At 40.1% G+C, this 16046-nt stretch overlaps 1 protein-coding gene across 3 annotated transcripts in view; it reads right to left on the bottom strand.

Moving 5' to 3' along the window:
• Positions 1-16046, bottom strand: part of LOC127415903 (NBAS subunit of NRZ tethering complex) — a 243396-nt gene that overhangs the window by 75157 nt on the left and 152193 nt on the right. For 2 of the 3 annotated variants that reach the window (XR_007893017.1, XM_051654908.1), the window contains exons 43-46: positions 15650-15903; positions 11952-12286; positions 10575-10784; positions 5645-5847 (exon numbers count right to left, since the gene is read on the bottom strand). Coding sequence is in view for 2 of the 3 variants with exons in the window: in XM_051654908.1 (XP_051510868.1) it covers positions 5645-5847; positions 10575-10784; positions 11952-12286; positions 15650-15903 (1002 nt within the window). In the remaining variant the exon portion in view is untranslated. Of the gene's footprint in view, positions 1-2218; positions 2657-5644; positions 5848-10574; positions 10785-11951; positions 12287-15649; positions 15904-16046 lie in introns of those variants that run through there. The other variant, XM_051654909.1, reaches the window with a different exon arrangement.

Here is a 16046-nt window from a genome sequence, read left to right as displayed (position 1 = left end):
GAACTGTGAAGGCAAACTGGGTCTCTACAAGAGCACACTTACCATGCTTAAAATGGTGCTTAAAATGGAAGCATCGTGTTCTTTTATAAGACTGGCAGAAGTGACTGTGACACTAGATAGCTAGCTAAAAGGGAAAATGTGTTGTGAATTTTCCAATTGCAAATTTTTTTTTAAATCTGAGTTAGTTTTCTCCAGTTGATGTTTAGATAGCTTCCAACATTAAAGGTTTGTGCTGAGGCAATGGCACTTTTCCAGGTTCTGAGAAGAATCAATTGACATAATCAACTGAAAAGCCTTTTTTTTTTTTTTGCAGTCAGTAGAACAACTGACTTATGACTTATGCATGTAAATGTCTTTCTGTATGACACTCAGGCCAGAAACAAATGGAGAAGAGCTAAGAATACAGTTTTATGAAATTAACATTCCCCAATCGTTTGACAGTTAACAATGCCCAAGATATTAAATTGTTCATGTTTAATTTGCCCACCTCTGCAAATCAGCAATTAGCAGCAGAAGACAGGGACATGTATTAGTTTTAAGCAATTACCCAGAATATGAATCACTCTTGCAGGGTGAATGGGAGAGAGGGGGAGGACAGGTTCAAATAAATGCTTGCATTTTTAAATGTGTAATCAATCTCTATTTTTCTGACCATCATTTCCTCTGATTCAGAAGACCTTCAATAATCCCGCTTGATTACAGATTGAGTTTAAGCATCTGATCAACACTCACTCATGGAGCAGGATGACTAATCAGGAGGTAAAGGTGGAAGGTTCCTGCTCTATGGTGGCCATGGAAATGTGACGTATTTGCCTTTTAAGGCAGAGTTAAAATGAGCTGAATGGGGTATAATTCATCACATAGTCAAAATAACAATTAGCATAACAGTCTTTTCAGACGTTTACTGTAAAAACAAAACAAAAAACAGACACACTAAAACTGTCTTAAAGGAATAGTTCACTCAAAAATGAAACTTCTGTCATTATTTATTCACTCATGTCATTTCTAAATTATATCCTGTTTTTATACCCGCCCCCCCCAAAAAAAAGGAGAATTCTGAAGCATCTTCCTGCAGCTGTTTTTGATAGAATCATGATCATAGCGACTACGTCTGTCAAGCTGCAAAAATTAGCAAAAGAAAAAACAACAACAACATAAAACCACCTTAAAGTAATCTTCTAAAGCCATTCAATAACTGTGTGAGGAATCAGGAATTTAAGCAACTGATAATATTTCCCTCCAGTGAGCTGTTAACTCAAGAACTGCTGCAATCAGATCACTGAGTCAGTGAGTCATGAAATAATCATTCATTCTGATTTGTGATCTAGATCTATAGGTTCATTTAAAAGAAACAGCTCAAAAAAGTCATTTGTACATGATTCAGACTGATACGGTTCTTGCTGACTCAATCATCCAGAATAATGACTCAAATTTAATTCTGTTCCTCACATAGAGCTATCATATGACTTCAGAAGACATGGAATACAGCGCACAAGTCATATAAATGACTTTTATGGTGCTTTTAATTAGGGATGCATGATACCATTTTTCTCTCCTGATCCGATTCTGATACCAAAACTCTCGGTAATGGCTGATATCGATCCTGATCCAATACTAGTGTAGTTTTATTCCTAATCAGATTATAATATCTATATCTCACTGAGTGGAAGTTTTTGGGTGAACTATTTTATGTGTAAAGAACACACAGTGTTTACTTGTCTCTTGTCAAAATGTCTCTTGTCTGGCATACACATTGTTTCATTATGAAACAGAAAAAAACAAAACAAAAAACACTTAGATAAAAACATGCATAGCCTAGTAAGAAAAACTTTCTAGTTTACTGTTTAATGCAGTTTACTGGATAATGCAGCAGCAAAATTAACAATACAATTCCAGTGAAAGTCTTCAGAAGAAAAAAGCCAGTTCTCTTTACAAGTTTTATTATTTTTAAACTTGTATCTGGAATTAAATGGATTCAGATCTCTTTTTTTGATCACTTTTAATGACACATTTTCTATTTTTTTTTTAAACCCTGTCAACTTAAATATTATTGTAATTGGTCAAATAACAACAACAACAACAATAATAATAACAATAATAATAATTGTAAGAATTGTATTATACATATAATACATTAGTAATACAAATATTTTGGCAGAACACTCCAGGAAGACTGGAGTGTTTGTTTGTAGGCTAGTTCACAGTAGTTTAATATGCTTCTCATTCAAAATCTGGTGACACTGGTACTATTCTCGATGCATGTTATTAGCGAACTGAACTATCCAGCATTAACATCTGAGATGGAGTTCGTGTGGAGCGCTTACATATTGTAAGCCGCTCTGAGTGTCATGGATGCAGAGACAGGACCCAATCGCAGAGTTCAAAAAGCAGGAATTTATTAAATACAAAAATAAATGGAAAAAACTCAACCAAAACTCCCACAAGAGGAAAAACAAACATAAACAACCCCATAGGGGAAAAAGGTGTCCAGGCTGGGGCAGAGGGTAACAGAAATGGGCTGGACTGGAAAACTGGGCAAACACACAGGACCGACTGGAACAAGACCAACCAACAGGACCGACTAGAATACACACAAGACTGACTGAACACACAAGACTGGAAACAAGATGAACTGGCACTGGATAGCACGAGGAGACTAAAATAGGGAGAGAAATCAACAGGTTAACAAGCAGGCATGACTAATAAACTAATAATGGGGAAACAAGGAGGCAGGGTATGATGCAAGACAGAGAGACATGCAGCGATACAGAAACAAAACAAAGCCACGTGCTCTCACAAGAAAAAAATATCCGAATGTCATGAGCGCACATTGCCAAGACAATAAGGCAATATAAGGCCATGCAAACTGACAAAGACGACAAGAGAATGCATAGCAATGGCAAACAAAGTGATGCCATGCATTCTCACACTAAACGAAACCTGAACGTACATTGTGAGGCAAACACCACGTGATGCACGCAACAGGCGACAAAAACAAGACAGGATACCTGTGCGAGAGTTCGGCCACACACAAACCCGAAATCTCAGACCGAAGTGACCGAACCTCACCACAACATGAAGACAGCTCGCGACCCGGGTGCGCAGCACAACGTGAGCACGACGCGCACCCGTGTTCGCTAGAAACAAACATAAACTATTGACGCGAGTACATGCTGCCAAGAAGACATAAGTGCAATGCACCCACGTCAGTGACAGACAGACATGGAGCATGAGTGTCTGGATCCCGACACAGACTGAAACCGAACCAGACAGGAAGTCAGGACCCAGACACAATACTCCAGACACGAAAGACAGGCCGAAGAGCGCATGGCAGGGATTACAACCGAAACCGCGTGCTCACACAAAGACAAACAACGAAGCACAAGACAGACATGGGACGATAATGCCATGGTCCTGTCAGACCAAAACCCAGACTGACAGGACAATGACAGTACCCCCCCCCCAAAAGGAAAGCCTCCCAGCATCCCAAAATGGGAACATCAAACAATACACAAGACAAGCACTAACATAAAACAGAAAACACGACAGAAAGGGAGGGAAGGGAGGGAAACCAAAGAGGGAACTTAAGGAAAGGGGCAGGGTCCGGCAGCCTGGGGGAAGGCCTCAGGGCAGAGGCAGGGTCTGGCAGCCTGGGAGGAGGCCTCAGGGTGGAGACTGGGTCTGGCGGCCTGGGAGGAGGCCTCAGGATGGAGACTGGGTCTGGCGGCCTGGGAGGAGGCCTCAGGGTGGAGACTGGGTCTGGCGGCCTGGGAGGAGGCCTCAGGGTGGAGACTGGGTCTGGCGGCCTGGGAGGAGGCCTCAGGGTGGAGACTGGGTCTGGCGGCCTGGGAGGAGGCCTCAGGGTGGAGACTGGGTCTGGCGGCCTGGGAGGAGGCCTCAGGGTGGAGACTGGGTCTGGCGGCCTGGGAGGAGGCCTCAGGGTGGAGACTGGGTCTGGCGGCCTGGGAGGAGGCCTCAGGGTGGAGACTGGGTCTGGCGGCCTGGGAGGAGGCCTCAGGGCGGAGACGGAGTCTGGCGGCCTGGGAGGAGGCCTCAGGGAAAAGGTGGGGTCTGGCAGCCTGGGAGGAGGCCTCAGGGCAGAGGCAGGGTCTGGTGGCCTGGGAGGAGGCCTCAGGGTAGAGGTAGGGTCTGGCGGCCTGGGAGGAGGCCTCAGGGTAGAGGTAGGGTCTGGCGGCCTGGGAGGAGGCCTCAGTGGACGGGGGCAGTGAACTGGATGGCAACCGCTGGACAGGGTTCAGTAGGGAGCAGCTCAGGGGGCAGAGACGTGGAAGGCTCGCACACTGGCCGTGACAGGGGAATGGCCTTCGTGGCTGTGAACACCAGCAGAGACTGGGGAATGGTCTCCTTGGTCGTGAGCACTGGCAGTGTCAGAGGAACAACCTCCTTGTTCGTGAGCACCTGTGAGCACAGGGAGATACAGGGGAATGGCCTCCATGGCCGGGGGCACTGGCAGTGACAGGGAAACAGCCTCTGTGGCCGGGAGTACAGGCAGTGACTGAGGTACGGCCTCTGAGGCTGGGAGTGCTGGCAGCAACTAGGGAACGGCCTCCGTGGCCGGAAGCACTGGCAGCGACTGGGGAACTGTCACCGTGGCTGGGAGCGCTGGCAGCGACTGGGGAACAGGAGCCCTTCTCCTCCTCCTCTTCCAGGCAGCTAGACATGGGACGATAATGCCACGGTCCTGTCAGACCAAAACCCAGACTGACTAAGTGACAGAACCGTGACACTGAGAGCTGAAAACAGCAGTGCATCTTGAGCCCCGAGCATGCTATGAGTGTGTGATGCTACAGAGCATTTATTATTTAACAAAGCCTTTTGCGATTCACAAAAAAACTCTGTCTTCAAAAGACTTTGAAGAAAATCCACAAGTCATATGGACTACTTTAATGTTGCTTTTATGGTTCTTTTATGTAATTTGTTTAGCTTGATGGCAACAACCATTTCTAACATGTCAGTTTTAGAGCTGATATTGATATCCAGGTACCGGATCTGTGCATCTCTACTTTTAAAGTGCTTCTTTGTCCTTTTTGGACCTTTACAGGCATAGTCACTATGAACTTGGATGGAAAATAGCTGTGTAAAAATTCTTTAGGAAATCATTTTTGTTCCAACATGAAAAAACAAACCAAAAAAAAAAAAAAAAACGACATAATGGTGACTAAATAATGACAGAACTTTCATTTTTGGGTGAACTTTTCCTTTAAGTAAGGGGGAAAAAAAAAAAATTCAAAAATTTACACTGGAACATTTCTGCAGTTCTGAATTGCTAGTATTATTAAGAACACAGTGTTTTAGGAGACAGCCAGCGGGGAACGTAGTGACCTACTAAAAGCAGCTGAAAGGTAAGAAAAAAAAAGAGAAAGTGAGATGTAAAGGAGAGAGCAGAGGCCGTGGCAGAGTCCAAAGCTGTGTTTAACTCAATCAAGCACAAACACATCCAGCCTGACATAGGTTAATATAGGGATAGGTCATAAAGACGGACAGAGAGAGAGAGACAAAGGGAGAAAGGGAAAGAGAAAGCATTACAGGAAATGAGCTAAAGTATAAAACAGAACAAAATGCGGGTGATGTTAAGAAAAAGACACTGGCAAACAGAAACAGGCTGAACTGTTGCTCATCGTACCTGAGAGCAGTTATGATTCGCTCTACTGCATCCTGTACTACGCTCTTTGGCGATAGGTTGCTCGTTCCCACGGCGACAGCGAGCAGCTGCTCGATTTGTTCAAGAAGCTGTCCGTCCATGGCCATTGTGATGGCCAGATGGTGTACCTTAGATTGCTCGGACCTAGACAGGTCATAAATTTGACTGTACTTCTGCAAGCGCTCCTAGAACATCGAGGGTAGAATAAAAAAAAAAGAAATAACTCAGGCTGAAAACACATTATTCGCTCTTTCTTTCCCATCTTATGGCCATAATCAATGAGCAATATGTGCTCAAAACTGTTGTTTTGAAGCCCTAAATGTCTGTAGAGAAATATAGTACAATACACCAGCAGACAAGTCAGAAACAAGGTTATTATCGTTAACAAAAAATTATTACGAAGATGAAAACTAGCAGCAAAAAAAGTATTTTCATTAAGTAAAATCAAAACAGGTGTATGCAAAAGATTGAAAACTGAACTAAAAGTATCATTTTGTACTTAAATACATAAAAACAAAAATGTTTGTATTTTCAATCAACATAAACATTATTGTTAAAAAAAATCTCCTAAGCCTGACATTAGAACAGTGGTTCCCAATTTTTTTTTAAACTGCAGCACTCCTTTATAGTGTTTTTTTCCCCACGTCACTCCAACTACTGAAATAATATATAAATAAACAAATATCCGATTGAAAACTTAAAAATAATAAAAACATATATATATATATATATATATATATATATATATAAAATATTGATATAAATATTAACAAATTAAATTAAAATAACATAGGCATCAATTGTTTCTCCTAAACATTGCTTCAAGTTTTTTAGGTTATTCAAGAGCTAGTAATAAAATAGAGTTATAAAATAGAGAACAGAGTCAACAGTGCTTTGCTTTTTAGGAACAGCAGCAATTCATAATTAAAAAAATGTGATATAAAAACATTAAAGAAGTAATTCAATGAAAAACAGAACAACTTAAATTTATTGTGTGATTATTAGATATTCATTAATAAAGATTCAATACAGTCAGAGTTTGACTGAAATGCAGACCTGTTATTGAAATGTATTGGGCTTCAAGCTTCTGAAGTTATCCAATCAAGGACGGTGAGTGCTTTTCTCTTTTTTTTTGTCAGTATTGTTGTTTGATTAATATTAACGATAGGCTTATAACAGCTGCAGCACGTCTATCAGGGTGCATTTACACATCGCACAGATAGGATATTTTGAAATAAGATTTTATCCTGTCTACATCACGTAATACATTAATGACTTACATTAATATTGCGTCAAGACGGCACAGATTTTTGTCTCGTTTGTTAACACTCTCGAAATACATTAATGTCTGAGTTTACATTCATGTCATGTCAAGAAGTGCATTTAAATTTTCATGCGCACAGCTGCATTCACCGCGAAAAACGAGCGCTCTTTAGAGCATGCACACACATGCATGTGCGCGGTTAAAAAGATTCCGGCTGTACACAAACAGCACGCAGGTTCGGAATTGAGCCAGTACTCGACACTGGCGGTACTTTTACCTGGAGGCTTTTAAAATATTAAACTGGGCAGAAATTTCGCAGCACCCCTAACCAGTCCTGGTAGCACCCAGTTTGGGAACCACTGCATTAGAATATTGGCGTACACAAAATAAATATTACACTAAAATTAGTCATTTTCCAAAGATACAAATGAAAATACTAGAGGTGCACCGATACCAATTTTTGAAGGCCGATACAAGTACCAAGTACCTAGATTTGGGTATCGGCCGATACCAAGTACCAATACGAGTAGTTTTGTGTTTGTAAATGAATGCCATTCTATATGCATTTGCTATCTTGATACTGCCAATATTAGCGTTTTCAGTAATTAAAAATGACAATTCAGGACCGTTTTAATAGGGTGTAGCTTACCTTCAAAAGTATCCCAGCTAACATGTACACGTTATTCATGCTTGTTGTTATTTTATCTATATTATTCTGTACATTCACAGAGAGGACAGTGCAGCTTTAGTATTGATTGATTGTTCTGGTTTTGTTGCGTTGAGCCTGACTGAGTTCGACGTCTGTTCAATTGCTTTATACTGTGGCAGACAGTAACTTTTTCCATCACTTTTTCCAGCTTCGTGTTTACACATAACAAATTATTTTTGGTGTTGCTGTGTTTCTGGGGCGAGTCTGATCATAGCGCTCTTTTTTTCTCTCCCTCAAACACAAATGTGCGGAGAGAGAGAGAAGGCGAATGGAATGAAAACTCACGCATCAGTTTAAAACAATTTCTTTCTTTCTGCTGTCTTTTATATGACAAAATGACATTTGGAATTATCTGTTAAAAAATCCTGGATGACTGGCAAGTGCTTGGGAATGCGAGCTCTCGTGCCACACACACGGGAGGGAGGGAGAGAGAGAGAGAGAGAGAGAGAGAGAGAGAGAGAGAGAGAGAGAAGGCGCTTGCACATGAGAGAACCCACTTGTATCAGGTAAAGATGGATAAAATACATTTAACACGATTCTCGTGTTTTCATACTGGTCTTAGATGCACAATGCACAAATGTGCATTCACATCATTATATTATTGTACTTGTACTTGGAAATATGAAATGATGACACTGATACCATGTACACGTATTTACCCCCCAGTATCGGCCCGATACGAGTATTACCGAGTAGTATCGGTGCTCCACTAGAAATTACTATTTTGAACAACTATTTAACTATTTATGAACAATAAAACTAGCAGTGAAAAAAAAAAAGTGTGTTTGCAAAAGATTGAAAACTAAACAGTAACAATAAATTAGCATTAAAATACAAACATTTCAATCACTAGTCTTAAAGAGACAGTACCATTTTAGCACTTGTTCTACATATCTAAGTAAATACTTGTAAATAGTACAAATTAGGCATGTAAACAACAAACATGTTACAATATACTGTATATATGCAATATAATATACGCACATTCAATACACCGTATTTATTGATGTAATACATGGACTACATTTAAAAAAAAGCAAAAATGTTACCAAAATGATGAAAAACGTATGATAAAATAAAATTTGTACACACTCACTCACACACGGTTTCAGTTACAGTTTCTAAGATTCCCGACGGGAGTGTGTTTTTGTGTGACACTGTGAAGGTGTGCTGGTAATGAGATATGGCAGTATTGGTCCCCATAAGTGTGTTCTGTAGAAATGAATCCATATATTTCCATATACAAATGGCTCAATGTGTGTGTGTTTAAGAAACCACAGGCTGACATGCTGCCTGCTATTATCCTGCAGACAAGACACCAGCTACAATCCTGCCAATCAATCAGACCAACTGTCACACAGGTCAGGAAAGTGAGAACCAGGGAGGGAGGAAAGTAGCAAGAAAATGAAAATGAGCGAGCAAAAAAGTAGGCAAGAGTAAAAGAGAAAGAGTGAGCTCTGAGGAGGGAGTGGTATAGTTACATATTAACATCTAAGGCCCTGTTAACACCTGGTTTTAAGATTCGTCTCAGGTGATCCAATCACAAATGGACAAAGCTCACACCATCTGGGAAACTACATTGTGTGTGTGTTTATACAGGTATGAACTAGGGATGTGCGAGACTAGTCGACTAGTTGACTAAACGGTTCTGATGCTGCTAGTCAACACTGGAATTACTAGTCTGTTAATATTTCCCCCCATTAAACTGATAATAATTTTTATATATTTACATTTGGCTTTATATTTTTACAGAGGCTGCACTTAAATCACTGTCATATTAATGTTACATATTTTAAATAGAATTAATAATACAAATATTATTTAATAAAGAGGATATCTGGAGCAGATACAAAATTTCATTTCACCTCAGGCTGTGCATGCTTCTTCCCTTTCTCACTCGTGGCGCGCGCAGGAAAGTATTTAGGAAATCACTTCGGTGGTGCGGGAATCGGCTTTCCAAATGTTTGAAAGTCCCTATGGATGTTTTCACATTTGAGTCTTCTTTAAATCTGTACATGCATACGTTATGTACGTTATTTTTTTAATCTGCTGATTAAGAAGGCTATTTTCAACGAGGTGCCGACTGCTTAACAGGTTAAACTATCTTTTATTCTGTGTGCACGTCATGTTTAGAATACATTAGGTTTATTGCAGGCAACATCACAGGCCTATTTTTTTCTATCCTATAGCTATTTTTTTTTTTTTACATCGTAACTCTTATTGGTTAACGTTCTTTACCGAACAGCTGTCATATTAGATCAATGGCTATTGCACGACTGCACGGCATGAAATACGCGTGACTTTTCAGCGCATTTTTTTCTCTCTCATAGATTTGGCTTAGTCTACCTGTTAATTATTTTCAACAATGTCCTGACTATTTTAATATGTTAAGTAACTTTTACTTGGTGATTTCCGTTTAGAACAGGCTTTTAGGGTTGTTCCATTGCTCCTGCACTATTCATTCAATTGTTTTCAATAAATATGTCTGTTAAATATTCGCTAATGTTGATTCTGTGAATGCGTGTCATGTTCTATATTTAATGTACAATGATCATAATTCAAGGTGAGCACGTCGCAGATAAAGGCCCCTTTTCAGTAGAATTTAGCATCGGATTTGGAATAGATTAAGTATTTAAAATGGGTCACATAAAAAAAAATAATTTTTGGTTTCTCTTTAGACTAGTCGACTAGTCGTTTACAAACGACAGTCAAATTAGTTGTAGCGCACATCCCTAGCCTGAACAGGTTAAAAAAAAATTGGAAGTAGTCAGAAGTGTATGTGATGCATTTTATATGCAAGTTATAGGTGTAAACCGTGTTCTGTCTTGGCTGACCATCTGTAATTGGATCACCCATGATCATAATTCTAAATGTATACATTTATAAAATGTAAATATGTGGGTAACCTTTCTTAAAGTGTATTTGTTATTGATGATTACCTCTTTGCTTGTCTTGAGTGACAAGAAGAAGGCACTGCTCAGAGTCTCTAGATGAGCGAGTGACTGCTGCATATGAGTGAGGGCAGAATCAAAGTTGGAGGCGGAGTTTTCACCTCTGTCATCATTGCTCTTTTTCTTACTCTTCCCACTAATGCTTTTCAGAGCCTTCTGTGCACGCTTGGTGATCTCCAGTCTGGTCTCTACAGATAGCTAAACACAAACACAAACACAAACACAAAAGAGAAGCAAACACATTAAAACACTTACAAACAAACTAATGATTCAACTAACTTTGATTCAATAGTTTTAAATCCTATTCAAGAAAGGGTCTTTATATACAATTTTACTACACATGAAATACATTTAGCATGAGTGCTGTGTGTGTTACATTTACAGTTTTTACATTTACATATATGAATTTGGCAGACGCTTTTATCCGAAGTTACTAACAGTGCATTCAAGGTTTTTGAACTAATGACTTTAGTGTTGCAAATGCAATGTTCTACCAGTAACGCAACAGGCAGTTTGTGCTAAATGGAAACATGGAAAACACCCTAAATGAGCTTCTGTAATCAAAAGGCCAATCGCTAATGTTCGTTGGCCAACTGGAGCATTCAAAAGATGTAATTGTAATGATTGTTATGTTAATATAAAGTGCAAGTTTCAAATACTCAATCCCATAAACAAACACCCACTCTCACCATTTAAGTAAAAGCTGCATTGATCTGGTACTCAAGAATACCACAGGGAGAGGAAACCAATGACATGTGCCATGCCTCTGCTATAGATTATGTGCAAAGAGTGAGTAAATACAGTAAATGTATGTGTGTGTGTGTGCGCGTGGGTGGGGGAGTGTTTGAGGTAAACCGTGGATGTGTAAGATGTATCCAGGGATGTGGAGTATAATGTGTTCACGCTGAAATGAATCTAGATGAGAAATGGGATGAAAGCAGATGATATGATGTCGTTACAAGTGGGGATTATAATACAGAGACACTCAGGAAACATTGGAAAAATATCCCATTCTCACTGCTTATAAGCAAGATTTTAATCTTAGCTCAAGCAGGCCTGGCTCGGGCTCATGAGGTAATGTTATGTTGTGAAATGTGAGGCTTTGTGGGCCGATTCTGGTGAACGCCTTTTCTATGACATATAGGGTTCCTGTAGCTCAACTGGCACAGCACGGCACATGCAAACTGCAAAGTCATGGGTTCGAATCCCAGGGTACACACATACAGAATTAAACGTTTAGCTTGAATGCACTGTAAGTGACTTTGGATCAAAGGATTTTCCAAATGCATAAATGTTAAGTGACATCTGTGCTTCCCCACTCTTGAAAAGCAACACTGACCATTACCCTTTCTGTACTAGATTCACCTTATCGGCTGCTTCAGGGGAAAAAGTGATTGCATCCAGGAAGTTAACAACATCTAAGGGCAGCAGTCGGTCAAAGTATTTGGCACAGGTGTCATAGGCATGCAGGAAGTCTTGATCACTCTGAGGGGCTTTCTTCAGCACATGCTGATCACCTTCCCAAAAGAGTTTATGCAGCCAGGTGGTGTGGACAGCACTAGAGGTGAGTGGTTCACCTCCCTTCTGGGGGATTCGAGGGGCCAGTTTGGAGATTGACAGCACATTCTGGCTGGTTAGTACTGGCTCCAGAGCTTTCAGAGGATCGGACTCCTCATCTATCAGCTTCTTATAGTCCAGACCTAAGCAATCACATCATACACAATAGCAAATTCAGAGGACCAAAACATTATGATTCAAATATCAAACACAATGCAACATAATGAACAGGGCCCAACAATAAGGATAGCAGGGGGCCAGTATGAGGAAGGGGGTATATAGAGGTGGTTCTAAAAACATTCAGGACAAAACTTGGCAAAGTGTTACCACATTGGCTGTTCAAGCCACATACATAAACTTTACTCAACCCAAACAGCGCTACATTAGCGTAGGTAAATTGTGAATTGTAACAGCTGTTGTCAAGTATTTGCACATGGCTCGCATAATGCAATAAACAATAAAAAAGTAAGGAACGGATGCATGTTATAGAAGAGACAGAACTTTTATCTTCATTTATTTGATGCAGATCGCTGAAGAAACTGACAAGTACAGCTGACACGCATGGACATAGCTTACCTACGACAAGCACCAAGGGGAAAAATACACAGCACACACACACAGATACACGAATGGGGGGGGGGGGGGGGGGTGAGGTCACTTGGAATTAAATATAAATAACATCTTTTAAATTCTCTACCTTGCATTAGCATAATCGTGGAAGTGAACTCTGTTTTATTTTCATATAGCACGGGAATTGAAAACTGGATTTATATCTGTTCGGCGGAGGCACATTAATTTGGCCAAGTGTAATTGGAATGTGCTTATTAAAATGGGTAGCAATCCAATCAGGTAAAATGAAGTGAAGTGACCAAGTGTAATTATCCCTGAAGTTTTTGGCCAGTTAAATGGAACGTTGTCGCAAAATCATACGCTCATTGAATATATACATGCATTTTTATGCCTTGCAAATTTAAACAAATGTTGTTGTTTTTTGTTATCAGACTGTACCAACTTAAATACATTGCCATGGTTAGGTATCTAGCTGTCAGATTATGTACTGTATTTGATGAAGGATGCACTTTCAGCCAGTAAAACAGTACATAGGTATGCAGGTGAGTAGTACGAATAGATTCCAGAAATAGCCTACTTCATCCGGAAAAAAGGGCATTTCCCCGGACTCCCTCTGTAATGATCTGAAATAAGATGTTTATTGTGGTTTCAAGCATTTTTTTGCTTGTTTTTATTTCTGTCAATCAGTGTGAATAGGTGTAGACTTGGCATGCCTCCAGGATATATCAAGTTGGACAGATGCATTACACTGATGCACACGACCTCAACCAGGCATTAAATATTTAAACACCTGCCTCTGAGAATGGGTCTGTCTCTCGACAGGGGCCAGCAGGGCATTCAACACATGGACACACATACTCCAACACAAAGAGACATGGACAAGATGGTGTTATGTCCGTCCCTTGGGTTGTGGCAGATGCTAAGAACAGTCTCTACAGGATTGTGTGTGGGAACATGCATGCGAAAGAGTGTGTTTTTGGTGTCTGCTAAGTGTGAGTGTTTAAAAGGGGATGTAGCAGCCGGACAGTGTGAAAACTATCCGACACAGTCCCTCCTGACCTCTCACACACCCTAACATCAGCAATACACCAGTCCGAGATTACCAAGTTGAACATTTGAGAAAAAAGATTTCACTGTGTACTGGCTTTTCTCATTTGTTTTCAATGGCAGGACTTTTTTTTACCTTCAGAGCTACAGTGGGGCAAAAGTCAGGCTGTTGCAGTTTATACTCTTACGATAATTTGATAACAAATGGCTCAGGGCAACTCTGAGCCACAATATTTGAGTTTATTGCAATGACTAATAGGTACGAGACTACGAGATTTAGTGATGCATATTATAAAACACTGGTTTTCAACTGGTGGGTCGCAAACCAAATATGGATCACAGGTTTACTAGGGTCGCGGACAGCAGGGAATAAACAAAGCTAAATACAAATAATAAACTGCAAATAACCACATAATTGTGCATAGTTATGATGAAAAAAAATAATAGGCTTATGAACTTTTAAAATTAAGGATACAACTTTTCCCATATCTTTTGTTGTTGACATCAAAGACTGTGCATCCACTCAAACTCAATTTGGTGCAAATTCTTCTGCCACTTGCTAGACGCTAGACAATGTAGGCGAAAGTCAAAATTGACTGATAGCGTGTCATGCAAATACATTTAAATGACTTACATTTTCATTTTGGTACTTAATATCCAATGTAAAATCGAAGACCAGATGAGAACCACTCCAACTGATCTGCATAAAAATATACTGTGTATATGGTATATGCTTGTAAAATATTAAAATAAAAATGAGATTAGTGAAAACATGGAACACAATAAGTGCTACACAGGTCCTGTTAAATACATTGAGTTTGTAATGATCACATGAGTATGCAGTGCTTCAATAATAAAGAGTTATAGAGAGAGAGGTATGCAGCTAATAAACTCATTCAAACCTCTCTTCATCTCCACTGCGTGCTTTACAATAATCTCTCTCTATTTATCGGAAAAGAACATACATGAATTGTGTGGACTACTTAACATTCCTCAACTGCTTTCATTTGCACACGCATTGCTCAGCGACCCATTCCCTGTTGTCTCAGCTGGGGAGAGATGCGTCTGATTACATATGAAATTTTTAGTTATGGTGTTGATTGATATGCTCGCAATCATTATCTTTTTTACTGCTTCATTTGTGTTACCAGGTCAGCTATGTATTAATCAAATCTCCCGTTCTTCAATGACTTTACGCCCTGATGTTGCCAACGGTTCTCCAAATTACAGTCAACAGTGGCAAAATCTGACTTGGACAGAAAACTGTGGAAAGTGGATCTGGATATACTGTATGGCCGTTTCTACTGTCATTATCAATAAAAAAAAACATCTCCTTTGAAAAAAAAAAAAAAAAGCCATATAAATTCAGCTTACTGCCATATAAATTGTACCATTGAAAATAGCACAAAGAAAAATGAATTACAATGCACAGAAAGGAATGTCAATTACTTAATTTATATACTGCGATATATAGATGCAGTGCTATTTCAGTGCTGACAGCGCCTGCTTAAACAAGATTGTGGTGGTTAGTGAATATAATGCAGGTTTTTGTGATTAAGTACCACACATAAAAGTGGCATAACTTTTTAGGGACTGCAAGTTTTGTCAAATCCAGTGATTCCTCCCTCAAAAGCGGTCACTGTATCAACTCGGAACCTTGTTAATGCAACTTTGTTTCCAGGCAAACTGATAAAAAAACAACAACTTGTATGCCTTTATAAAGTAGTGTAGCACCAGAAAAAAAAGATTGGAACTGGCAATTTCAGCCAGCTCTTGCCATTTGTTTGTGAAATATGCATCAGACTGTCAGTGAATGGACTGTGGGCGACCTGTGGGCATACTGTCTGAGGATGAAACAAACAGCGGAGTAACACCTGGCTGCCACTTACCGATGGCAACGGCTTTGAGCTTCTTGAGCAGTTTGAGGTGCGTGTCAGGCTTCATTGCAGAGGGAGGGAAGTAGTTGCCACAGCCACAGTTTTCTAGAAGGGTGAAGTAGAACAGGAGTCGAAGCTGATCGGTTCCAGCTACACTGGGGTACACATATTTAGTCATGTGTGTGTGGAAGGCTTCGGGATCTGTCTTCAGAGTCTCAAACAAGCCCAGGGCCTCAGTCCTGCTCTCAATGTCTTTGGTGGAGAGGCTGAAGAGAGTAACGAGAAAGAGAGAAATGAGAGATAGATGGAAATACAACACAGATCACTCATCCATTGTAAATTTCTTGTGGAAGATCAATCAAGGCAATGCACTGCCATTTTTCCCAAATGTCCTCCAAAACGAGACAAA

The sequence above is a fragment of the Myxocyprinus asiaticus genome, chromosome 25, assembly GCF_019703515.2.
Source record: "Myxocyprinus asiaticus isolate MX2 ecotype Aquarium Trade chromosome 25, UBuf_Myxa_2, whole genome shotgun sequence".
Taxonomy (NCBI): domain Eukaryota; kingdom Metazoa; phylum Chordata; class Actinopteri; order Cypriniformes; family Catostomidae; genus Myxocyprinus; species Myxocyprinus asiaticus.
The sequence above is the reverse complement of the archived record's forward strand: the minus strand, read 5'-3'. Positions and strand labels throughout refer to the sequence as shown.